The sequence below is a fragment of the Rhinichthys klamathensis genome, unplaced genomic scaffold, assembly GCF_029890125.1.
Source record: "Rhinichthys klamathensis goyatoka isolate OS25496 unplaced genomic scaffold, OSU_Roscu_1.1 h1tg000272l_1, whole genome shotgun sequence".
Lineage (NCBI taxonomy): Eukaryota > Metazoa > Chordata > Actinopteri > Cypriniformes > Leuciscidae > Rhinichthys > Rhinichthys klamathensis.
In genome coordinates, this window is record NW_026606792.1 from 1,280,976 (window position 1) to 1,305,411 (window position 24,436).

Below are 24,436 nucleotides of genomic sequence, written 5' to 3' on the forward strand. Positions count from 1 at the left end.
TAAAGCCTTGTTATTTGGGGTTTCTCTCCAAGACGTTTGTGATGCGGCAGGCTGGTCTTCACCGCTCACATTCGTCAGGTTTTACAGTTTGGACCTGGATGCTGCCCCGGGTTCTCAGGTGCTTAGTGCTTAGTTCCAACAGACTGACACTCAGGTACTTGGAATTCTGGCGTTTTGGGTATTCTCGTTCCCAAAGCGTCAAGTGACGCATCGCGAGTTCCCTCGAAAGGGAACGTCTCAGGTTACTACTGTAACCATAGTTCCCTGAGAAAGGGAACGAGACGATGCGTCACCCTGCCATACTTCCTGCATCCCTGTGATCGGCTTGCTTCGACTTTTTGAAGCTAATGCCGCGTTTCACCGGATGTGCTCTTATGCCTTCCTGGTCATGACGTCACCCGCCCGTGACGCTCATTCTTTCCATTGGACTAGTTGACATTGATGCTCAGACGCATTCACGCTGGGGGCGTTCCCAAAGCGTCAAGTGACGCATCGTCTCGTTCCCTTTCTCAGGGAACTATGGTTACAGTAGTAACCTGAGACGTTTTACTTACACAGTACTCTCTGGGCTGTAATCTAAAGCGTCACATAAAACTGAAATGCATGATTGAAATGAAAACGCAACTAAAAATGAAGCTCATTTTACTGGACAAATATCAGTGAAACTCACTTTTTCATTTGGAAAGCTCCAGTCAGGTTTGTGTCAATCCGAGCACTTCCACCGAAGCTGCCGTCCTGCAGAGGAGTGAGAGAACAACACTGAAGTTCATTATAAGCTGAATTGCTGTTTCCTTTTTCATGAATACATTTGGTGAACACATGGTTTGTAGTGTTTACTTTACAGCGTATAGAAGGTCTTGGCTCCATGTTTTATACAATGTTTTTGTGCATAATTTGTGTATCCAAACACGAAACTCACCACATCCAGTGTGAAGAGAGGCACCAGCGCACCATCAGGTTTAACAGCGGAGAACTTTGCTGCAGCCGGTACATGAATCTCTATCGCCCCTGAACTGAAGGAGAATAGAGGCGTCTCACTGGCGTATAACAGCACCTGCATCTCCATGTTGGGATACAATGTGCGTAGCTGAACAAATCATTTGTAAAGAAAGCACATTATTCATCTGGATAACAACTTGATTTTACATTAAAATAACATGGAACAGACACGTTTTAGACATGAAAATACACATGAGATTCATGACTGGTCAGTAAATGCAAACATAGTCATATTCTCTAGTTATTTATTGGTTGGCATTAAACAAAATACTTTTTCAATTCAATGTCACGACCTGTACACACACTGACCTGTGGAACGAAGGCACCAAACTGACTGGTGTTCAGATGGATTGGAGAACTCTTTGGTATCTACATTGAATGAGATGAATGAGTGACTTAATAGCTAAATCTATATTTTAAATCTATAAGAGGGCATGATTCCTTGTAAGTCTATAACGAGTGTAAGAGTGTAATATACAGAACTCTTCCGACACAAATGCTGTATAGTTTCATTCATAAGATATGGTAATAGTATGTATTTTGTTGTATTTCCTCACCATGTCATCTCTGATGTTGATTTGAAGAGCCCCAGAGCTGAGGAACGCATACGCTGCTGAATTTACTAAGAACTCAGAGGCCGCCATCGAAAGCATGTAGTTTTCTGCATACGGCACGTCAAACACGCTTGCAGAGAACGGCGGTTCAGACGGAGAACTGCGGCTGTAAAACTCTCCCTGTCTCAGGAACAACAGCCTTGATTAGCTCAACAGTGGCCCTCCAGGAGCTGGATTGGACACCCCTGTTGTAACTGCATGAATTTGATTTATGGCAATAAAGTGTTAAGCAGGGCATACACTGGGCATTTTCAAACTTAATCTGAGCCGATTCCTGAGCTGTATGTCACCCTTTTTTTGAGTCTTGTGAGGGTATCGCACAGTTGAAGCAGAGCTATGAACTGATTGCCCTAAACTCAGTGCCTTTTCCCTTCACCCGACACGAAATGGATATTTTAAGTCGCAGCTCCACGGTCGGCTCGCGTAGATCGTGAGCTTTGGCTTTACATCTAATGCGATTTACTCGTACAGTGAGAGTTGGTATTTAACCAAATAAATGCTGAAATCGCACAGTGTATGCCTGGCTTTAATCACTATGATAAATGCTGAATTGCTTACCTTAATATCTAACCCAAAGCTTTGGTCTTTCACAGCCGGGGAGGATGTGAGAGGGATGCTCAGATATAGATACGGACCCACAGGTATGTTAACTAGAAAGAATTAATTTGAGCATGATTACTGTAGTCATCTAATGAAGAGGAATGTAATGCGTGCTGTAGTTTTATAAGTAGTTTTCCAACGATTTTGTATTCACAATCACGTCAACAACATTAATGTCATTAAGTAGCAATAGTTCAAAAAATAACCCACAGTAGGGTGAATCTCACAAAAATGTTCACATCAAATTCAAGAAATTTGGCCTTTTTAATAATAATTAATCACATTTACCTTAATGATTATGAAAAATAATGTCACAATGCAAAAAAAAATGTATTATATTGGTCCTAAAAATAGTATTCTTTATGCACAATATATTTTGAGACATATTTTGTGCCAGTACCAGGAATTTCCTGTAGAGTTGTCTCTAATCCATTTATTGCTTGTTGAATTGCCGGGCAAATCTGAAATAAATAATAATGACAAACCAAGACATAATGAGAAATATCACCAGTAGCAGATAATAGTGTTGGCTAATTTGTTTTTGAAAAAATGACAAACCTGCTCACGTATCTTGTCTATTATTTGTCCACTGAAAGCACTTACAAATGGCTGGAAAATAATGCTGCAGAATAGAAAGAATAGAAATGCTCCATTGGTGGTAGTCATAAGAGATATTCACAGTAGTTGCGTGTATCTTCAGGTATCATCAGTTGTTTATGCTTTGTTAATGCTGGTCTTACCTGGCTCCTCCATGGAAGTGAATATCCACACCTCCTACATTAGCACTACACTGAACAGTGGTGATGGAGAGACGGCCAGCATCATCTCCTAACTGCAGGAGGGTGTAGATGTTGATATTGTTCACAGTCAGATCAAATGAGCCGCTGTCATGGCTGCAATCATAGAAGAAAAGAGACAATCATATTACATAAACAATCAACTCCTTTCCATTACAAATGTCTTATTTAAAACATTTTACTTTGATATGATTCTTGCCAGTTATCTTGAGGGATCTTTTCCATTCCTCTTTGGCAAATTGCTCCAGCTTTTCTAAATTACATGACTTTAGAGCATGGACCTTAAAGGGACAATGTGTACTTTTTTCGGTATTTTATTATCTAAAATCAATATTTTAATTCATAAATATGTCCTTAATGGTGTACAAATACCTCTGCCAATTATCTGACTCATCCTCGTAAACGAAGAATTTATTATCTTTATATACATGGGACGGGTAGGTCCACGGAGGCTTCCATGTCGTTCCGCCATCTTGAAAAACTATAATAGCACATATAATACAATTTCACCGCAAGATGTGAGAAATTCCTACACATTGTCCCTTTAAGCTTGAGCTCCCGCTATAGTTTCTTAACAGGATTTAGATCTGGGCTTTCAGGGGCCACTTGTCCCTCAAAAACATTTGGACCAACTTGGATGTGCTTTGGGTTGTAGTCTTGCTGGAAGACCCAGTGTTGATCTAATGTTGGCCGTTTTACATTTACATTTTACATTTATTCATTTAGGAGACGCTTTTATCCAAAGCGACTTACAAATGAGAACAATAGAAGCAGTTAAACTAACAGTAGGACAACAATACGTAAGTGCTATAACCCCTCTCAGTTTAATTTTAGTGCAGTTTTTTTTTTTTTTTTTTAAGAATAGAAGAGAAAGTGTTAATTCTACTGAATCAAGTGCTGCCGAAAAAGATACGTCTTCAGCAGTTTCTTGAAAGTGGCTACTGACTCAGAAGCTCTGGTTGAGTTAGGCAGATCATTCCACCAACAGGGAACAGCCATGGTAAAGGTCCGAGAAAGAGATTTTGTGCCTCTTTGAGATGGTACCACAAGACGACATTCGCTAGCAGAGCGCAGGTTTCTGGATGGCACATAAGTCTGAAGTAATGAGTTTAGGTAAGAGGGAGCAGTGCCAGTGGTTGTTCTGTAGGCAAACGTTAGTGCCTTGAATTTAATGCGAGCGGCAACTGGCAACCAGTGCAATTTTGCCTGTTGGTCTTTTTTTTTTTTTTGCAATAAAATGCAATTGTTTACAAAAATAGTGACATATTGTTAAGAAACTTGGTATGTGTCATCGCAATCATGCCCTGAAGGACCCTGAGAAGCTTGGGGTCAGTGCATTACACAATTATTACTTTTTTCTGTAACCCAGTAATATAACGCAGTCCTGATATAATATTGCTAATATTACACGTATTATAATCTCAGTAATGCACATTACAACAACACATTTTAACCCTATATATATATATATATATATATATATATTAGGGCTGTCAGTTAAACGCGTTATTAACGGCGTTAACGCAAACCCATTTTAACGCGATTCATTTTTTTCATTTTTTTTATCGCGAGATTAACGGTCTTTTTGGCCTAGCAAACTTTGTAGTTTTTTTCACATGCTTTTGCAACAGGACGCGTCATGTGCGGCGCGCACACCACGGTCAAAATAGAAATAGGCCATAGAAACGTTTTGGCATCCAAAAAGTAAATTGAAAACTGGCGTAGCGCCGCACATTCCGCATCCTGTCTGACAGAACCGGATCTAGCTAGACCGGAAACCCACTTGTTGCGAGCCGGCCAAATAGTAGGTTAGCGTTACGTTTTGAGTGGATGACGAGCGCGAGACGCCGAAATGGATGCCAATAAGATTCTGAATTGAAAGTTTACTTTTAAAAAGTTGCCAAATGGTTCCATTGACAAGACCAAAATGATCTGTGTGTTTTGTCGTTATGAACTGAGCTATCATCATCGCAGCACGTCCAGTCTGAAACACCACTTGATGATGGCCAAACACACACACACACACACACACACACACAGCTGATGCGAATTCTCCGCCCCCTCGTCAATATCAGGACCTCATCAGTATTTCTTTCACCCTTTTATTGATGGACAGTGTTACATTGTGTGAGAGATTATTTGCTCCCAGTGAGAATGTTAGTGTGAAATTGAACACAGTATATGCCAATGTTGTTTTCAATAAAAAACATTTGCACAAAGCAAGCCGATCCACTTTTCCATGTTGATAAGAGCATTCAAATTAGAAAAAATAATGGGACAAAAAGAAATCAAGAGACATTTAGAATAGATAAAAATGTGCGATTAATTGCGATTAATCGCGAGTTAACTATGACATTAATGCGATTAATCGCGATTAAATATTCTAATCGTTTGACAGCACTAATATATATATATATATATATATATAATTTACCAACGCCGCAAGGCATTCCAGCACCAGAGGAAATAATCTGCGGTAAAGTAGTGTCTATTTCCTGTTGCTGGAATGCGATGGTTGAGATGACGGCAGTGACGGATTCTACATTTGTGATTTGGACATACTCCCATTATTTTCAGTTCAGTCAGAGAAAAGGACAAGAAAGTAATAGTCAAGGACAATCTGCGTGACACCGAGGGAACTCTCTACATCGAGAAATAGCACGAGTAACTTGAAGAAACACCTGGACCAGTGCCACGCTAACACTGAGTTAACCGAAAGAGCACCTTTCCCTTGTCCATGAAAAATGCTGCTTTTCTCTGCTCACTTATTGATGACGGCGCTCCTCTCAGCACAAGTTTGGTATCGTTGTAAAGCACAGCATATCAACTTTGTGAATATTCATTGTAATTTCTCGATAGCATAAGTCTGAACCAATGAAAATGATTTTCAAATGAATATGCTTAGGTGAAAAAACAAACTTACTCACGCTGACTGACACTGCGCAATCCCGATATACACATATACATCGAATTGCAGTATTTCAAAATATCTGTCTTGGCAAGTATTCATGCAAACATTCTCGTCTTAGTGAACGTTTGGTTAACTGTTGGGGAAAACATCTGATGTGTAACATTATATTCAGTGGTGGAGGAAGTACTGAATCTCAGTACTTAAGTAAAAGTACAAATAACCAGAGACATGTTTACTTTAGTGAAAGTAGAAGTACCACAATGACAACCCTACTTAAGTAAAAAGTACCTGATTTTAAATGTACTTTAAGTATTAAAAGTAAAAGTACTTGCATAACAATTTATTCTCTTAATGTCTATATTCTAATGATTAATAAAACAGTTAATCCTAACTCATTCAACCTAATAATCCTATAATGATGTTCAATAATGATGGAAAAGCCGTTATTTTTTTAAGTTTGTCACCATTTCTGAACAAGCTTGCAATTAGGAATATACACATCAAGCTTAATTTGACGGGGTTTGGCTGTAAACGCGATTCATTTATGGCGTAATTCTGAACCTCTTGGCTTGCCATACTAATCCTAACCAAATGTATAATAGGCTACCATAGACAGTAGGCTACACACGCACCCCACACCACTACTAAACCTACCCATGCGTATCCTATGCACGTAAAAACAAATTTCCGCGTATAAATTGCACGATAAACACACTGCGTGCTATAGAGACGCATTTAGTGTGACCGGGTTGATATGGCAACCAAACTTTACTGGTGAGACAAACGTGCAACGAACGGACGGTCAGGATGACGTTTTGGCAGGGGAAAACTGATCAGAAAATGTAACGAAAATGTAACAGAACGTTGTAGAAATGTAGTGGAGTAGAAAGTACAATAATTGCTGCAAAATGTAACGAAGTAAAAGTAATAAGTATGCACTATTGATTCTACTTAAGTAAAGTAAAGATATGTGAAAAATGTACTTAAGTAAAGTAACGTCTCGGTTACATATGGTAACCCTCGTTCCCTGAGGGAGGGAACGGAGACGTAGGTCAGACTGACCAATAGGAATCTCGCTAGAGAGGCCAATCTACTTCGAGTGAAACTAAAACAAGCCAATGCACATTGGCGTGCAATCATTTGCATCAGCTGTGCAGCCTCGCAGCACGGGTATTTAACAAGCAGCTGTTTGATTGCACACTAGTTTTTTGCTGAGGAGCCAAACCTGAAAAAGCTGGCCGCCCCGGCGGGCGGCAGCAGATGTGGCGACGGGACCTACGTCTCCGTTCCCTCCCTCAGGGAACGAGGGTTACCATATGTAACTGAGACGTTCCCTATCGGTCAGTCACTACAACGTAGGTCAGACTGACCAATAGAAATCCCTACCAAAGCGCCACAGCTGCTGCACCCCATCCAGCGCCCCGTGCAAGCCTCTACACCTTCTTGCCTGGAAGGACGATAGGAGGAGGCTTTACACAGAGTGTATCTGTCACTGTTGTTCCGTAATAACCCATACAGTGAGATTATTGGATAACACTGGGAAAGCGTGCCCTATAGTTAGGAAGGAGGACGCTGCGGAAGCCACTTACTTCAAGGAGTTATGTGGGGAATACATATGGACTAGCCCGAAGGCTGTACTACATGTGAGATAGTGGGTGACTTAGCCCAAGGGAAAGACACAGGCTTCCGTCTTAGGAGCAGCCGTGGAAATTAACACATATGGGATCCCCGTAGGGTCACACATATGGAACCCAGCCCAGATCCGGCCCTCAAGGCTTCAGCGGATAAAGGCCTGGCACCTGGACGCTCCGCCATGTCCGGGCCGAGGGGTTTTTGGAGGACTCAACAGGTTTTTCACTCTGGAGCAATAAGGGTGCACAGTAGGGTGCAGCAAGCCGACAGAGCCGGGCCTCTCGGTGCTTCTACCCGTTTAGGGTGAGAACACGGGAGGAGACCGGCTCTACACGTAGGCTATAACATCTAGCGAGCGTGTTAGGTGTCGCCCAGCCCGCAGCTCTACAGATATCTGTTAGCGAGGAGCCACGTGCCAGCGCCCAGGAGGATGCAAGGCCTCTCGTTGAGTGTGCATGCAACCTGAGCGGGCAGGGCACGCCTTGAGCTTGGTAAGCCAAGGCGATGGCATCCACAATCCAGTGGGCCATCCTCTGCTTGGAGACAGCCTTTCCCCTCTGCTGGCCTCCGTAACAGACAAAGAGCTGGTCTGAGGTCCTGATGCTTTGAGTTCTGTCCACGTACATACGCAGAGCGCGAACGGGACAGAGCAAAGCCAGGGCTGGGTCTGCCTCCTCCAAAGGCAGCGCTTGCAGGTTCACTACCTGGTCTTTGAAGGGAGTGGTAGGAACCTTGGGCACATAGCCAGGCCGGGGTCTCGGTACCACATGGTTGTCACCCGGCCCGAACTGTAGGCACGATTCGTCGACCAAAAATGCGTGCAAGTCTCCTACCCTCTTGACAGAGGCCAGTGCAACCAGTAGCAAAGTCTTCATGGAAAGAAGCTTTAAGTCTACTGACTGCAGAGGCTCAAAAGGAACATCCTGAAGTGCTCGAAGCACCAGGGAAAGGTCCTAAGAGGGTATGGAGGGGGGTTGAGGAGGATTTAATCGTCTCGCCCCCCTAAGAAACCTGACGACCAGGTCATGCTTCCCCACTGTTTTGCCATCTATGTGGTCGTGATAAGCTGAAATAGCGGCAGCATGTACTTTGAGGGTGGAGGGAGACAGCCTTCGCTCCAACCCTTGCTGCAAGAAGGAAAGCACAGACCCTATCGAACATCTTCGGGGGTCTTCTCGGCGAGAAGAACACCACTCGACGAACAGGTTCCACTTCAGGGCGTAAACACGTCTCGTGGACGGCGCCCGTGCTGAAGTGATGGTGTTAAGTACCTCAGGGGGTAAGTCACCTAGAACCTCCGCGTCCCGTCCAGGGACCAGACATGGAGTTTCCAGAGGTCTGGACACGGGTGCCATAGGGTGCCCCGTCTCTGAGTCAGAAGATCCTTCCTCAGAGGAATGGGCCAGGGAGGGACTGTCCCAAGGAGCATGAGTTCTGGGAACCAAGTCCGGGTGGGCCAATAGGGAGCCACCAGAAGGACCTGCTCCTCGTCCTCCCTTACTTTGCACAGTGTCTGTGCAAGTAGGCTCACTGGGGGAAACGCATATTTGCGGAGGCCCCGGGGCCAGCTGTGTGCCAGTGCGTCCGTGCCGAGTGTTCCCTCGGTCAGGGAGTAAAACAGCTGGCAGTGGGAGGACTCTGAAGAGGCAAACAGGTCTACCTGAGCCTCTCCGAACTCTCTCCAGATCAGCTGAACCACCTGGGGGTGGAGTCGCCATTCTCCCGGAAGCACAGCTCGTGATAGCTCGTCGGCCACACGGTTGAGCACACCGGGGACATACATGGCTCGAAGCGACCTCAGACGCTTCTGACTCCAGAGGAGGAGATGGCGGGCGAGTTGCGACATGCGACGGGGGCGTAGACCACCTTGTCGGTTGATGTACGCCACGGTCGCAGTGTTGTCCGTACGGACCAGCACGTCCCTGCCCTGTAGCGGCCTTTTCAAGCGGCTCAGAGCGAGATGTACTGCTAGCAACTCGAGGCAATTGATGTGCCAATGCAGTTGGGGAGCCGTCCACACCCCTGACACTGCATGCCCGTTGTACGTGGCACCCCAGCCGGTGGCAGAGGCATATGTGAATACCACAGCATGCCTGGAGACCTGTTCCAAGGGGACTCCTGCCCGAAGGAACGAGAGGTCTGACCACGGGCTGAAGGTCTGGCGGCAGGCCGGTGTGATTGCTACCCGGTGAGTGCCGTGACGCCACGCCCATCTCGGGACTCGGCCGTGAAGCCAGTGCTGAAGCGGTCTCATATGAAGCAAGCCGAGCGGAGTTACCGCTGCTGCCGCTGCCATATGCCCCAGGAGCCTCTAAAAAAATTTCAGTGGGACCGCTGTCCTGCCTTTGAACGTGTTCAAGCAGTTCAGCACCGACTGAGCGCGCTGCTCTGTGAGGCGCGCTGTCTGTGCGACCGAATCCAACTCCATACCGAGAAAAGAGATCCTCTGCACAGGGGCGAGTTTGCTCTTTTCCCAGTTGACCTGAAGGCCCAACTGGCTGAGGTGCGTGAGCACGAGGTCCCTGTGTTCGCATAACTGATCTCGAGAGTGTGCTAGTATGAGCCAGTCGTCGAGATAGTTGAGGAGGCGAACGCCCTGTTCTCTCATGGGAACAAGGGCCCCCTCCGTGACTTTCGTGAAGACACGGGGAGACAGGGACAGCCCGAAGGGCAGGACCTTGTACTGATATGCTCGACCCTCGAACGCAAAGCGCAGAAACGGCCTGTGTCGAGGAAGAATCGAGACATGAAAGTACGCGTCCTTCAGGTCGATCACTGCAAACCAATCTTGGGGACGGATGCATCCGAAAATGCGTCTCTAGCCCGTAGCGGGGTCTGTGTGTGCTGTGCAGCACTTACCTGGTTCCACGGGGCAGGAGGTGCAGGAGGCGGCTCGGTGGCGTTCTCGAACTGCACACTGCTGCTCACTGGCGACAGAGGAGGCGGATGAGAGTGGTGAGGATTCTGTCCCCCCACTGCTCTCCGGGTCCTCTTCGGACCCAGAGATGGTAGAAACTGCTCTTTTATTGAAAATTTGGGTACCGGTGGTTTTAAGGCCAGCGGCGGAACACAAACAAAACGAAACAAAGGATTTTCCACCCGGCCCTCTTCCGGGGGAGGGAGCGATGCGGTCATCGTCTCCTGGAGAGCAGTCCCTTCCATCTCTGGGTCGCCCGTCCTAGGGCCGCTTACCCCTGGCTTTGCCGCCCCTCTTGGCGGGGGCCTGGACGGGGCGCCCTGCCTGCGACTGGCTCCACGGCGCCGCTTAGGTGGAGGCTGCTGCTGCGGCGCGGGAGCAGGGGCAGACGCAGGAGGACGCCCTCGGCGACGAGCAGACTGAGGTGCCGCAGGCGGTGGAGGCAGCAGCTGGCCGTCGCGGCAGGATGTGTCTGATGGCCTCCGTCTGCTTTTGTACAGCCGAGAACTGTTGGGCGAAGTTCTCGAACGCGTCGCCGAAGAGGCCGGTCTGGGACACAGGGGAGTTGAGAAACCGGAGTTTGTCAGACTCCCTCATGTCAGCCAGACACGGCGTTCCTGGACCACCATGGTGGACATCGCATGACCCACCGACCGCGCGGTCACCTTCGTCGCACGAAGCGCGAGGTCCTTGGGGATCGTGACCACCCTCGTGCAGGTCCTTCAGTGCCTTGGCCTGATGGACCTGCAGCAACGCCATGGCGTGCATGGCAGAGGCAGCTTCCCCACAGGCCTTGTAAGCCTTGCCGGTTAAATCCGACGAGTACTTACAGGCCCGGGAAGGGAGACACGGTTCTCCACGCCAAGTGGAGTTAGGGCACAGTTGCATAGCAACGGCCCGTTCCACTGGCGGGATGCGCGTGTATCCCTTAGCCGCCCCGCCATCAAGGGTGGTGAGGGAGGAGGAGCCACCGGAAACGGTTTCTGGCAGTAAAAGGTGCCGTCCACGTCCCCGTAAGCTCCTCATGCACTTCCGGGAAGAAAGGCACTGGGGTGGGTTGCTGAGAACCAGCGCGCGCCACCCCGAGATACCAATCGTCCAACCTTGAGGGTTCGGGACACGGTGGAGGATTCCACACGAGCCCGACCCCGTTGGCGGCCCGGGAAAGCATGGCCATCATCTCCGGGTCCGTCTCAGGCACCGCTGGCACCCCCGAAGGAGGCAGCGGTGCCGAGTCGTCGTCCGCAGAGAAGTCTGACCCACCCTCCGATGCAGCGATCGACATCTGGTCTTCACTGGGAGCCCCAAAGGAGACAACCGGTACACACCTCGAGGATGGTCCAGCTCTCTCCAATGGAAGCTCAACTGGCTGCGGAGCATGAGAGGGGTGAGGACTCCTAGGGGGTTGGTTCCCCGAAGGAGACGCGCTCACCGTGATCCTCAGGTCACCCGCGCCACCGCCCGAAGCAACCCTCTGAGGAGGATTGGATCGAGGCAGAGGCACGGGGACTCCGCCCCTTTGCAGGAACAAGAGTCTCGACCGTAGCTCCGCGATGGTCATCTTCCCACAATGGGTACATGACTCATCCACAAACGCAGCCTCAGCGTGTTCAATGCCCAGACACACGAGGCAGCGTTTGTGACCATCCTGTGAGCCCAGGTAACGACCGCATCCAGAAACACACAGATAGAAACTCATCTTTTTTTTTTTTTTTTTTTAAAGACGCTCTCTATCTGAGTAAGCTCTTTTAGGGACTACTCTCTCTGGTGCTGAAACACACAGGGGAACAGTCACTGCGAACACAGACAGGAATGTGCACCTGTCTGTGCGCTGTCTCTCTCTCTCGCTGGCAGGTCTTACCGGCTGTGAAAACAGCCTTTGAGCGCTCAACTGCGCACCTTACCAGCTGTTACAACAGCTTTTGTGAATTTGCTCAAGAAAAACAGACAAAGACAGAAGAGAGAAGACACAAAAGACAGCTTGTGCTGCCGTGCTGTAACGCCCGCACCGGATAATGAGAGATCCAACGAAGGCTCGTAGAGTCACACTCTGTAGAATTAAACATGAAGCGTTTGGCTCCGAAGCAAAAAGCTAGTGTGCAATCAAACAGCTGCTGTTAAATACCCGCGCTGCGAGGCTGCACAGCTGATGCAAATGATTGCACGCCAATGTGCATTGGCTTGTTTTAGTTTCACTCGAAGTAGATTGGCCTCTCTAGCGAGATTCCTATTGGTCAGTCTGACCTACGTTGTAGTGACTGACCGATAGGGAACAAAGTATTTGTACTTCGTTACATTCCACCACTGATTATATTACATCCGTGCGTACAGTAGGTCGGACTGTCTGTTTCAGTAATGTCAATCAAACTATTCTGGTATATGGAAAAAAGTTGAATATATTTTTTTCCTATAGATATTGGTTTTGACTTGGTTTGTGCCAAATCTGGTGTTATTACCAGGGGTTTTAAGGTATGGTTGCTGGGTGATTTTGTTTTGAAACCTTCAGAAAACCTGATGTTTCTCAAAATGGACTTTTCTGACTCTATCGACTTCAAACAGGTGTAGCTCAGTCATTTTTTTTGTCTTATTCCAACAAATTATACATAATTTTGAAGGTTTTTGTGAAAATAACAAAAACTATAACTATTTATTATGTTACTATATTATTATTTTTATTATGGGAATGTCATATATGCCCATTTGCCAAAATGTTTTTTTGCGTGGAAAAGGTTAATACACGGGATGACTGTACTTTTATCTTTTAATTACATATTCGACTTGTTTTAAGTGTTTGCTCGTATTGAATAAAAGCTGTTTGCTACAGTGTGGAAACTATTAGTTTTGTGGAAGTTTGTGGAAGCTATTAGTTTATTACAAGTGAGCTAATACATTTTTTGCTCAAATCAGTAGTTCTTGCCCAATTTGGACGGTGTTTCCAAATAATAAACCCTGGTTAGATAAAGCAGTAAAGGATGCACTGCACAAGAAACATAATGCTTTTTTACATGGTGAGGAGAGGGATAAGGCAGAAGCCAAAAAAGAGGTAAAATATGCAATTAAAAGGGCAAAACTCCAATATAAGAGTAAAATAGAGGATACATTTCATAGCAATAACTTAAAAGCTGTATGGGATGGCATGAAAGCCATGACGTACCAGCAAAATACGTGTAATAGATCAATCTCTATTGACGGTTTTAACTCAAACATAGAGCTTGCAAATGCTCTAAATGATTTTTATTTACGTTTTAATGACGAACATGATTTTACAAATGCGCAGAGTGATCTGTTTGATGGTTTGAGTGATTGTGCAGCCCCCTCTCAACCTACAATCAGTGCCCATTCTGTCAGATCTATGTTTTACAAATGTAATATCAGAAAGAGCCCTGGCCCTGACAGGATAACTGGTAAAATCCTAAAAGTCTGTGCAGATCAATTATGTGACATTTTTTCTGATCTTTTTAACATGTCACTTTCCCAGCATAAGGTCCCAACACTTTGGAAGGAATCTGTGGTTGTACCTGTGGCCAAGAACAAATACCCAAAAGAGCTTAATGACTTTAGGCCTGTAGCCTTAACATCAATAGTGATGAAGACTTTTGAGCGATTAGTCAAGCAAATCCTGTCTGAAAAGGTTCATGGTATGCTTGACCCAATGCAGTTTGCATATCAGGTTAACAGAGGAGTAGACGATGCTACCACTACCCTACTTAATCTTCTGTATAAGCATCTTGAGGGGAAAAAAACCCATGCAAGGCTTTTATTTGTTGATTTTTCATCAGCATTTAACACAATCCAAACACACCTTTTAGTAAGGAAACTTGTGTCTATTTTTAACCTTGATCCAGGTATAGTAAAATGGGTACTGGATTTTTTAACATGTAGGCCCCAGTCAGTTAGCGTTAATGGCGTTCTATCTCAGAAGCGATTGTCATCTACAGGCTCACCCCAGGGGTGTGTCCTGTCCCCACTATTGTATCTTCTATATACAAATGACTGTAGGAGTCACTACAATAATAGGGTTCTTCTGAAGTTTGCGGACGACACAGTATTAGTCAGTTTGCTCCAGGATGGTGAGGTCGACCATGGGCCTGTTTTGAACGATTTCGTTGATTGGTGTGACCACCACTTCTTAAAGTTAACTGTCATTAAAACCAAAAACATGGTCATAGACTTCAGAAAAACTCTTCACTTTACCTCTTCAACAATAATCAAGGGCTCACCTATTGAGACAGTGGAGTGTTACAAATACCTAGGAACAGTAATTGACAAAAATTTGAACTTTGACCTTAACACTTCTGCTATCTATAAGAAGGGTCTACAGAGGCTTCATTTTCTGCGCAGACTGAATACTTTTAATGTGGACAAAACTCTGATGACTCTATTTTATCAATCTTTTATCGAATCCATTTTGAATTTTTGTTGTATAGCTTGGTACGGAAATCTTACGGTGCAAAGCAAAAATAAATTATTTAACATTATTAAAGTAGCCAGCAAAATAATTGGAATTAAACAGCTTTCCTTGGCAGACATCTATAAAAGACAAGTTATACGTAAGGCTCAGACTATCATAGCCAGTTCTGACCACCCTCTGTGGGAGGAATTTGTTCTTCTCCCCTCTGGGAGAAGATACAGACTGCCCAAAATAAAAACTAATAGATACAAATTTTCTTTTGCACCTACGGCAATTAATGCCCTAAATTTGTTCTGAGCCTGAGCGATTGCTCAAAATTACAGATTGTTGAGGCTATCATATCAACAATTTTTACACAAACAAAAAAGGTTGTATATAACGGCTGTTCTTATCTTTGTTTATGTCTCATGTATGTTTGTTTTTTAACCCTACTGCAAATCAAATTTCCCCGAGTGGGACAATAAAGACTGAACTGAATTATTTACGTATAAGTCAAATAGCTGTGTAATTAGTGGGATATAAATAAACCACCGGGTGTTACCACTTTACGTCGGGTTCTTGATCACCCTTGTTGGGGTTTATTTGACTTGAAGCCCAAAGAGGCATCAGTGAGTGCATGGTCCTTCTGATCAACTAAGATCATGAGATTGTGTAGTAAGGTTTAAGAAAAATGTTTTTTGTTTCCAAGATCAGGTCAGGCGAAACTTTGATTGCTGTCTCCTTCCCATGGTTCACTGGGGCACTTACATTATGCCGAACCGTGTTGCCCATCTGCCAGTGACGGCTAGTGTGAGTTGAGTGACCTCCACAGATACACCTGTTCCCTCCACAAACACCAGTGTTGGGTCTGGCATGCTGCACTGCACAACCCGCATGCTGGAAACACACACACACACACTTCAACATTTATGGAATATATTCATGTAAACGCAGTTAAAATAACTGTGTATTACATGTGATGAATATAAGAACTACTGACTGAATTTCATGTATTTGTGTTTAAATAAATGCATTTAGTATCAAGAAAAAATTAAGAACATTTGAATTAGTGCATTTCGTTTGATTGTTTGTTAGCGAACTGACTTTGATAAGACGTAATGTACAGTGCCGATCTTGATGTCCACCCCACCCTGGACCTCTGGGAGTTCAGCACTCTTCAGTTTGCTTTGTATTTGGACAGACAGCATCTGAGACACTGAACACATGTACAGAAGCAGATACAGAAGCACATATCACCTCTTTAGCATCCTTGTGATTCAAATATACAAGATTTCATGGATTTTCAAAGGGTTAATTCACTGCTGGCAATGTGAGTTTTTAATAAATCTTGGCTGCCTGAGCAGGAGAAAGGTGATTTTATTTATTTATTTATAAAATCTGTTACATGACCAGAGAAAACAGAGAAAATGGGCTTTGGCCTTTTTTCTCCTTTCTAAAAAGGGTAATTTTGCCAAAATTTCCACACTAAAGGTGCTCTAAGCGATGTCAAGCGTTTTTTAGGCCAAAACATTTTTTGTCACATTCAGCAAACATCTCCTCACTATCCCCTAGACTTGTAGTCAAGACCGCCTAAACCGAGACCAAGACACTACCAAGACCAGAGGGTATCGAGACCAAGACAAGACCAAGACCGAGACAGACCAAGTCGAGACCAAGACTGAGACCAAGTCGAGAAATATAATGACAATATTCATTATAATAACCAGGGGTGCACATAACTGGTACGCAGGTACGCATGCGCGACATAAATCAGGAATGCGTAATGCCACTTCTGTTACTACGCGCCTTTGCGTAACTGTCGCCAAAATGCAACCTAGGGTCTTTTTGTTAATCTACCCGAGGCAAACTTTCGTTTTAAAGCATAATTAGAATGGAAACGCCACTTTTAAGTTTGACCGTATTTTCGTTTTCGGAGAGCTAGGGGCACGTATATGATAGCAACAAAAATTGCTATTTTTAAAACACTAAGAAGGCTCGACACAACATGAAACTTTGCTCAAAGTATCACCAGGGGACATGAACTCCAGCATTGAGAACATTGTTTGTGTACACAGAGTTTACTAAAAAGAAAGATTTTGAACAACTCACTGTAGCTGTGTCCGCCGGAACAGTAACACCGGCATTTTGTCAGTCAAAAATAGTCGATCTCCGAATGCGAATGAACTGACTCTGAATTTTAGTATTGTTTCTTATGAGGATCCTTTTTCAAATACAAGGTCAATATTGTTTTTTACTTATGACAAAACAACAAATTATCCGTGAATTTTTAATGGAACTAAGCTTTAGGAGCTTTCCATCTTTACTCTCCTCCCTGTTAAGTTGCATTCGGAGATCGACTATTTTTGACTTACAAAATACCGCTGACAGTGAGTTGTTCAAAATCCTCACCATGAAGTCTAATGAACGCGATGGAAACTAAACAATCAAATTACACTTCAAAATAATTATTTCCAAAGATGTTTTCTGTCATTTTAGGTAGTTTTATTCACGCTGATGTAAATTTAAGTGTTCGTTTTTTAAAATAAGTTTGGTCTTTAGTTAGTTATTTGATGCTATAAAACCGGGAATGTGACATCATGATTGACAGCTTCTACACTGAGGAGGACTGCACTTATTAAGACCAGGCTACATATGGGGTGAGTACCAAACACCAGCTCCTGGTACTCACCTGAGTAACTCACTGAAAAAGTTATGTGCACCCCTGATAATAACAATTATGTAATAAGTTTTGTCTCCCCCACTATTTCCCAATGTAAGATTTTGTTTTGCATTGCCTGCCTATCTCTGCCGATTTCGAAGTCTCCAAATGAATCCATTCTCCAACTTTTAAATACATAATTATGTTTTTAAAAAACGAAATTATAGGCTTAAGTGCAGGATCCGAAAGTTGGTCGTTTTGTCGCTATGGTTACACACACACACACACACACACACCGTTGGCGGTGCGATCAAAGTCAACTGTCAGTTGTGCAGTTACCCAAAATCTCCTGAATTAAGTTAAAACCCATCATGTCACTGATATGTGTTTTACTAAATATTAATACATCAAAAACTGTACATGATACGTGTTTTTTAAATCAAGTGATCAAAGTGCTCGTTGCCCCTGCGATCAGTGGCGCGGATACAGTGTTTTCTCGTGTGTCTTCACTCGGACGCGCGCTTCAATCCGTTGCGGATACTCTCTATTCGTTCTGGTGAAATCACAAAACATAATGCACACAAACGTATCTCTGCTTGATATACAACCACTGATGAAAATAATCGGTTGCATTATCGAACGTTGTGTCGTCGTGGATATTGTATATTGTATATTGACCACTATGTCGGTCTGAGACAGCGAGACCAAGACAAGACCGAGAGGTCCGAGACCAAGACCAAAGACCGGTCTCGAGACATACATCACTACTGTCCCCTGAACACACTGTAAAGAGGTGGGTCTCTCGGTCTCTGTAGACCGCTCAGGCTCCACAAACAGCAACAAAAACAAACTGGGCCAACCCGCTCCACGAAACATGACAAACAGTTCCAGCCAATCACCGACAAGAAGGGTTTGGGGGGTTAGTGTGCGTACACATGAAGGGGGTGTGGAGCATGAAGAGGGATGTTAGAATAATATTCTCTTTAAGTTTGATATGGCCGACACACGACCAAAGAGACGGCGTTCCGATGAACAGACTGCAAAAATGCAAAAGAAAGGGAAAAGGAGAAGGATTTACATCGGAAAAGCCTTCGAAAGGTGGCGAGATCTCCGGCGGCAGAAGGGCTTCAAATCCCACATTCAGGAACAATAAGACTAACCATGTTGAGCTATATAACAAAGATTTGTTTGGATTTAAACATTATTGGAAACATTTGGGATAATGTAAGCACACAAGTCAACAAAATATATATACCATTGTTCTAGTGGTTTTTGGATATTTTAATTAAAAAATCTTACATATTGTGCCTTTAAACCCAGTTCTCAACACTTGTTTGGGTCCTAACATTTACGATTAACATTCACGAATGTCATTCTCTTTTGGTGACATGAAATATAATTTATCCTTTTTTACATTTTTATATTTACATTTTGGAGGGAAAAGGTTATATATGAAAGGAATCAGTGTATACATGTATAATATATTAAAGAAAACAATCACTGAGCATTTCCCTAATGGACAGTAGTCATGTCAAACTGAAACTCATAATAAAGAATATTATTAAATCTAATTTCAGATTAATATAGTGAAAAACGTACCATCTCTGAGCCCCTTCTCTGACAGAAGAGCTTTTAACGCAGGATAATCTGCATGTGTGTATGTTAATATCATCAGGAAATAAATGACCAGCTGCATCCTTCAGCTCCTGCGGGGTAAGACACATATATTACATGAGTTTAACCGGTTGGCTTTTACTTTTTACTGGTATTTATTTACACTGCAATTAAGCTAGATATGTATCACATTTGGTGTATCAATGTATTATTGCAATTACTGAATGTACATTTAGCTCGAAAAAAAAAGTTTTTATTTATTTTATTTATTTTTGGTGTATTCAACCTTCTCTGCATCCAAACGCCTCTTCAGATGCTTTGAACCGACACTGCTTTCAGTGAACATTTAGCAGAATGTGTGTGAGCCCTTGACCTTTGCATTGCTAAAAGAGTGTGTATTTTATTTTTGCATTCCACAGATGATCTGCTTTAGCAGAAGTTCATATCAAATAACACCGACCCGTATATGCAAATCAGGTCTAAAGTCATTCATGATCCCTCAGTTCAGCTGCATCACTCACTTCCTTAAATGATGGAGAACTGATACTAAGACCAAAACACATTTGTGTATTTGAGGACTCTCCGCAGACACACACATATAGCAGTGTTTACGACCACAGCTTGCCATATTTGATATCCTAAAGCTATAACAATTATTGCCTTTAACACTTCTAATCAATTTTCACCAATGCATAGGCATGGCAGGGTTTGGCGCCGTCTTCACTGACTGACGATGTGAACAGTAATCTGAGCTCTGATGCTTCAGTTTGATCTCTGTATAAAAACCCTCAGAATCTTTCACAGTCTTGCAGATTTCGAGTTGCACAGCAGAGAAGAAAGCAGCGTTTTCAAATAAAGACAGCAGATTTATATTCATCAATTGGGAAGATGCTTTTATCAGAAGTGACTAACTGTGGTTTTAAGTTTGACATTGGATAAGCTTGTATATTTCTGCCAATCAAACTCCAGACCTCGGCATTCCCTTCTACCAGTTGAGCTTCAACAAGTGTATGTTTGCTATGTATATATTTATTTACAACATGAATCCCTTGCAGGAAAAAAAAGTTTGTAAATAGAAAAAACATTATTTAATTAAAGCTGCAAGCAGCGATGAAAGGGCCCTCGCACCCGTGCCGCCGCCACCCGGCCGTTTTAGGAAGACAGAGCACGGTGGGCAGTATGTAAATATAGGGGGAATATGTTAAAGTAATTTGCCCCACCCAATTCTGAAACCCACATCACATGTACATTTTCACCACTTCTGAAGTGTGTGCAAAGTTTCATTAGTTTTCGAGCATGTTTAAGCCGGAGGACTATGTCAAAGTCATTTATTTTTATCACACTTCCTGCTACCAGCAGGTGGCGCTATTACAATAATCTAATATGAGGATGGTCATGTGTTCAGGACAGGACTCTTATCACACATGTGAAGTTTGGGGCAGATCGGACATTGTATGCCTGAGTTACTGCAGGCTGTCTGTGGTTGCCTAGCAACATCGGAACTGCATCATTTACACAGAAGTTATCTGATGATGCATATTTCACCCAGAGGCTGAAATTGGATTTGCACATCTACATTTTTGTCAGGCCGCCGAGGTCACATCCTTCGACGAAAACTCTAGATCTTCGCAATTTAACGTCGCAAAGGCCTTAAGATTAGACTGACAAAATATTATGTGGATCTGATTTAATCTCTAGGAGGAGTTCGTTAAAGTACAACATCAGGAAATTACGAAAAATGCACAAAATCTAGGAGGAAGTTCAAAATAGCTCACTTCCTGTTGTGTTTAGGGCTATGCTCCAAGAGACTTTTTTGTAGGTATTGGGTCATTACATGTATGTACCAAATTTCATACCTGTACGTGAAACGTAGAGCCGGGGCAAAATCTGGGGGCAATAATTTACCGAATTTGCCCCACCCAATTTTGAAAAGCATATCACACGTAAATTTTCACCACTTCTGAAGCGTGTGCAAAGTTTCATGAGTTTTTGAGCATGTTTAGGCCCTCTAAAAAGCGATTCTTTTAAGAGAAGAAGAAGAAGAAGCGGAATAATAATAAACGGAGCAAAAACAATAGGGTCCTCTCACCATCGGTGCTCGGGCCCTAATAAACACTTTCGGTAACGCTTTAGATTACAGCCCAGAAAGTACTGCATAATTAAGACGAATTTACAGAGTAACTTCTGGTAATTATAGTGTACCTATAAAGTACTTACATGTAATTATAAGGGAACAATATGTAAAGTTTGGGGAATAAAGGGGTAACAACCAGGAGAACTAAAAAATATTTATACTGTAAGTATTATAGAACTAAGGGGAACTTATTCTACTATTATGATACAACAATCTTACATTTGGGAGCAATTTCGCGAGAACATACACTGCGTACCTTTTTAATGGTGTACCAATACATATTGTATAGGCTTTTAAAAAAATTACAGGGTACATATCTATGCAAAACAGTTGTTGTTGTTTTTTTGTTTGTTTGTTTGTTTTTATAGCAAAAGTGCAGATGTTTAAGTTTTGGCTTACATGTTTCAAGGGAAAAGTAAAGCTAAAACTATTGCAATTTTTTTAAATACTGGGAAATATACTTTTGTTCCATGTTAAGTGGTGCTTGTTACCCTCTTGTTTTATGTTGTTACAGGGTAAGTTTGACATTGCGGGCTGTAAATTAAAGTGGTGTTTGTTACCCTCTTGTTCCATGTAGTTACAAGGTAAGTACAATAAAAATACATACTCAATCTAATGTCACTGACTCAGAAACCTTTATTTGAAAAACAACTTATTACAGTTAGTCTGAAGAGAGAGTCTACAGTTTAAAAAGTTTAAAATATTGTCATTTTTCTTACAAACACATCGTTTCCCTTCAGAAGACATTGATCCATCCATTTTGGTGGTATGAATTACTACAGTTATTGCAGTATACGCTGTTTGATGCTCCACCTTTTAGGTGGAACACATGAGCTTGCAATATAAGTGTTCTGAATTCAGTTGTTTTTCAAATAAAGGTTTCCGAGTTGGTGATATAAGATTGTGTATTTATTTTTATTGTACTTACCCTGTAACTACATGAAACAAGAGGGTAACAAGCACCACTAATGAAACAAGAGTATCTTTCCCCAATATTTAAGCAAAAGTTGCAATTGTTTTAGTTTTCAGTGCACTTTTGTTAAAAAGATTACTGTATAAATGCATAGATATGTACCCTATAATTATTAAAAAGCCTATACACAATATATATTGGTACACCATTATTATAAAAAGGTATGCAGTGTATGTTCTCGCTAAATTGCTCCCAAATGTAAGATTGTTGTATCATAATAGTAGAATAAGTTCCCCTTAGTTCTATAATACTTAAAGTATAAATAATATTTTAATTCTCCTGGTTGTTACCCCTTTATTTCCCAAACTTTACATATTGTTCCCTTATACTTACATGTAAGTACGTTATAGGTACACTATAATTACCAAAAGTTACACTGTAAAATCGCTTTAATTACGCAGTACTTTTCGGGCTGTAATCTAAAGCGTTACCACCCTTTTTTTTATTCAAATTTGACATCTGAAATTGTAAGAACGTACCTCAAAACATCCAGCACAGCCGGTGTCTGACGGAAAGCGAGTGTTTCTGTGCGAGTGTTTCTGTGTGAGTGTTTCTGTGTGAGTGTTTCTGTGTGAGTGTTTCCTCAAAAGCTGCTTCAAAAGAAACACATTCACAAGGGAGGGGTGTGTGTTCAGTTCCTGCTCTGGGTGTCTTTCAATATTAAAGGATAATTACTAGTGCTTTCAATCGATTAAAAAAACAGCTTTTAATCAATCAAATATTTCTATAACTTACCGTCATCTTCCTAATTTGTAACTAGAATTGTTTAGAAATCTGTTGTCAGCTAAAGAGATCGCAATAGACGTGAAGGACCATATAGCTCGCTCAAGTACTGCGGTGCTAAACCATTTAGTGCTTTATAAGTACTCAGCAATATTTTAAAAATTTATACGATGCTTAATAGGCAGCCAATGCAGTGTTGACAGAACTGGGCTAATATGGTCATACTTCCTGGTTCTGGTAAGAACTCGAGCTGCAGCGTTTTGGACCAGCTGGAGTTTGTTTATTAAGCGTGCAGGGCAACCACCCAGTAGAGCATTACAATAATCTAGCCTTGATGTCATGAACGATGTCTGCTTTTTTCAATGACAGCATATGACGTAATTTAGATTTAATTTAGAGAAAGGTTGGTATCAAATAGCACACCCAGGTTCCTAACCGACGACGAAGACTTGACAGAGCAGCCATTAAGTGTTAGACAGTATTCTAGGTTAATACATGAGGAAGTTTTTTGTCCAATAATTAGAATCTCTGTTTTTTCAGAATTTAGTAGTAGGAAATTACTAGTCATCCAGTTTTTTATATCAGCTATGCATTCCGTTCATTTGGTGAATTGGTAAGTTTCGTTGGGTTTTGAAGAAATATAGAGCGGAGTATCATCGGCATAACAGTGAAAGCTAACTCCATGTTTCCTAATGATATCTCCTAAGGGTATCAACATCCACCAGTTGACCAATACAAGGATTGGCTTTTAATCCTTTCGAATAAATAATATAAAATCGCATGATTTATCCTTGAATTGTACAGTATTGTACAGTATTTAAATAGAGAAGGTTACATTAAAATACATAATTTAAAATACAGACATTTCAACATTAAACGTTGCATATTGATGTTAAATCCACTTTTGCTTTATATAGAATTGTTCTGTAGTCTATACAGTCTAGTCTATACTTTTCAAGGAAAAAGTAATTCAATTACAGTAATTAATTACTTGGCATTACACCAACACAAATCCCAACCCAAAGCCCCTGCTGATAAAATGATCATATTGGCATTGGCATTGCCCTGTATTTTACATCAATAAAAACCTGCCGATTAATGACAGGACATGCTATTGTGTGCATCTAAAACATATAATCCTCAGTAGACTATACGGAGATGAGCCGGGACATGAAATTTGCAACGTTTGGTAAATCAAGGCCTAAGTGTAAAGGAAGGTATATGTATACTATTGCAATACAATATTCTAGCAATACTTTACCACATATATTATTCTAACAGCCTTTGCCAACAAGGTTTACATTTGCAGCCAAAACTAAAGGACAAACAAGGAGAATTCATATCAAACTGTGAAATAGTAAATGCTTGCATAATCTCCTAATATATATATAAGTATATAAAATATATAAAGTGCATATCTATGAAAGATTCTCTTCCGCTTATGTGTGAGCTGATTGCTAGATCTCATATAGT

The 24,436-nt window shown here is 42.5% G+C and overlaps 1 protein-coding gene across 1 annotated transcript in view; it reads right to left on the reverse strand.

Moving 5' to 3' along the window:
* bpifcl (BPI fold containing family C, like) overlaps positions 1-22,780 on the reverse strand; it is a 29,056-nt gene extending 6,276 nt beyond the window's left edge. The window contains exons 1-12 of the mRNA XM_056268451.1: positions 22,720-22,780; positions 19,119-19,225; positions 15,965-16,076; positions 15,629-15,757; positions 2,954-3,106; positions 2,772-2,835; positions 2,614-2,674; positions 2,172-2,263; positions 1,557-1,733; positions 1,309-1,368; positions 920-1,087; positions 671-735 (exon numbers count right to left, since the gene is read on the reverse strand). Of these exons, the coding sequence (XP_056124426.1) occupies positions 671-735; positions 920-1,087; positions 1,309-1,368; positions 1,557-1,733; positions 2,172-2,263; positions 2,614-2,674; positions 2,772-2,835; positions 2,954-3,106; positions 15,629-15,757; positions 15,965-16,076; positions 19,119-19,215 (1,178 nt within the window). The 5' untranslated portion in view covers positions 19,216-19,225; positions 22,720-22,780. The remainder of the gene's footprint in view (positions 1-670; positions 736-919; positions 1,088-1,308; positions 1,369-1,556; positions 1,734-2,171; positions 2,264-2,613; positions 2,675-2,771; positions 2,836-2,953; positions 3,107-15,628; positions 15,758-15,964; positions 16,077-19,118; positions 19,226-22,719) is intronic.
* Between the last annotated feature and the right edge of the window lie 1,656 nt (positions 22,781-24,436).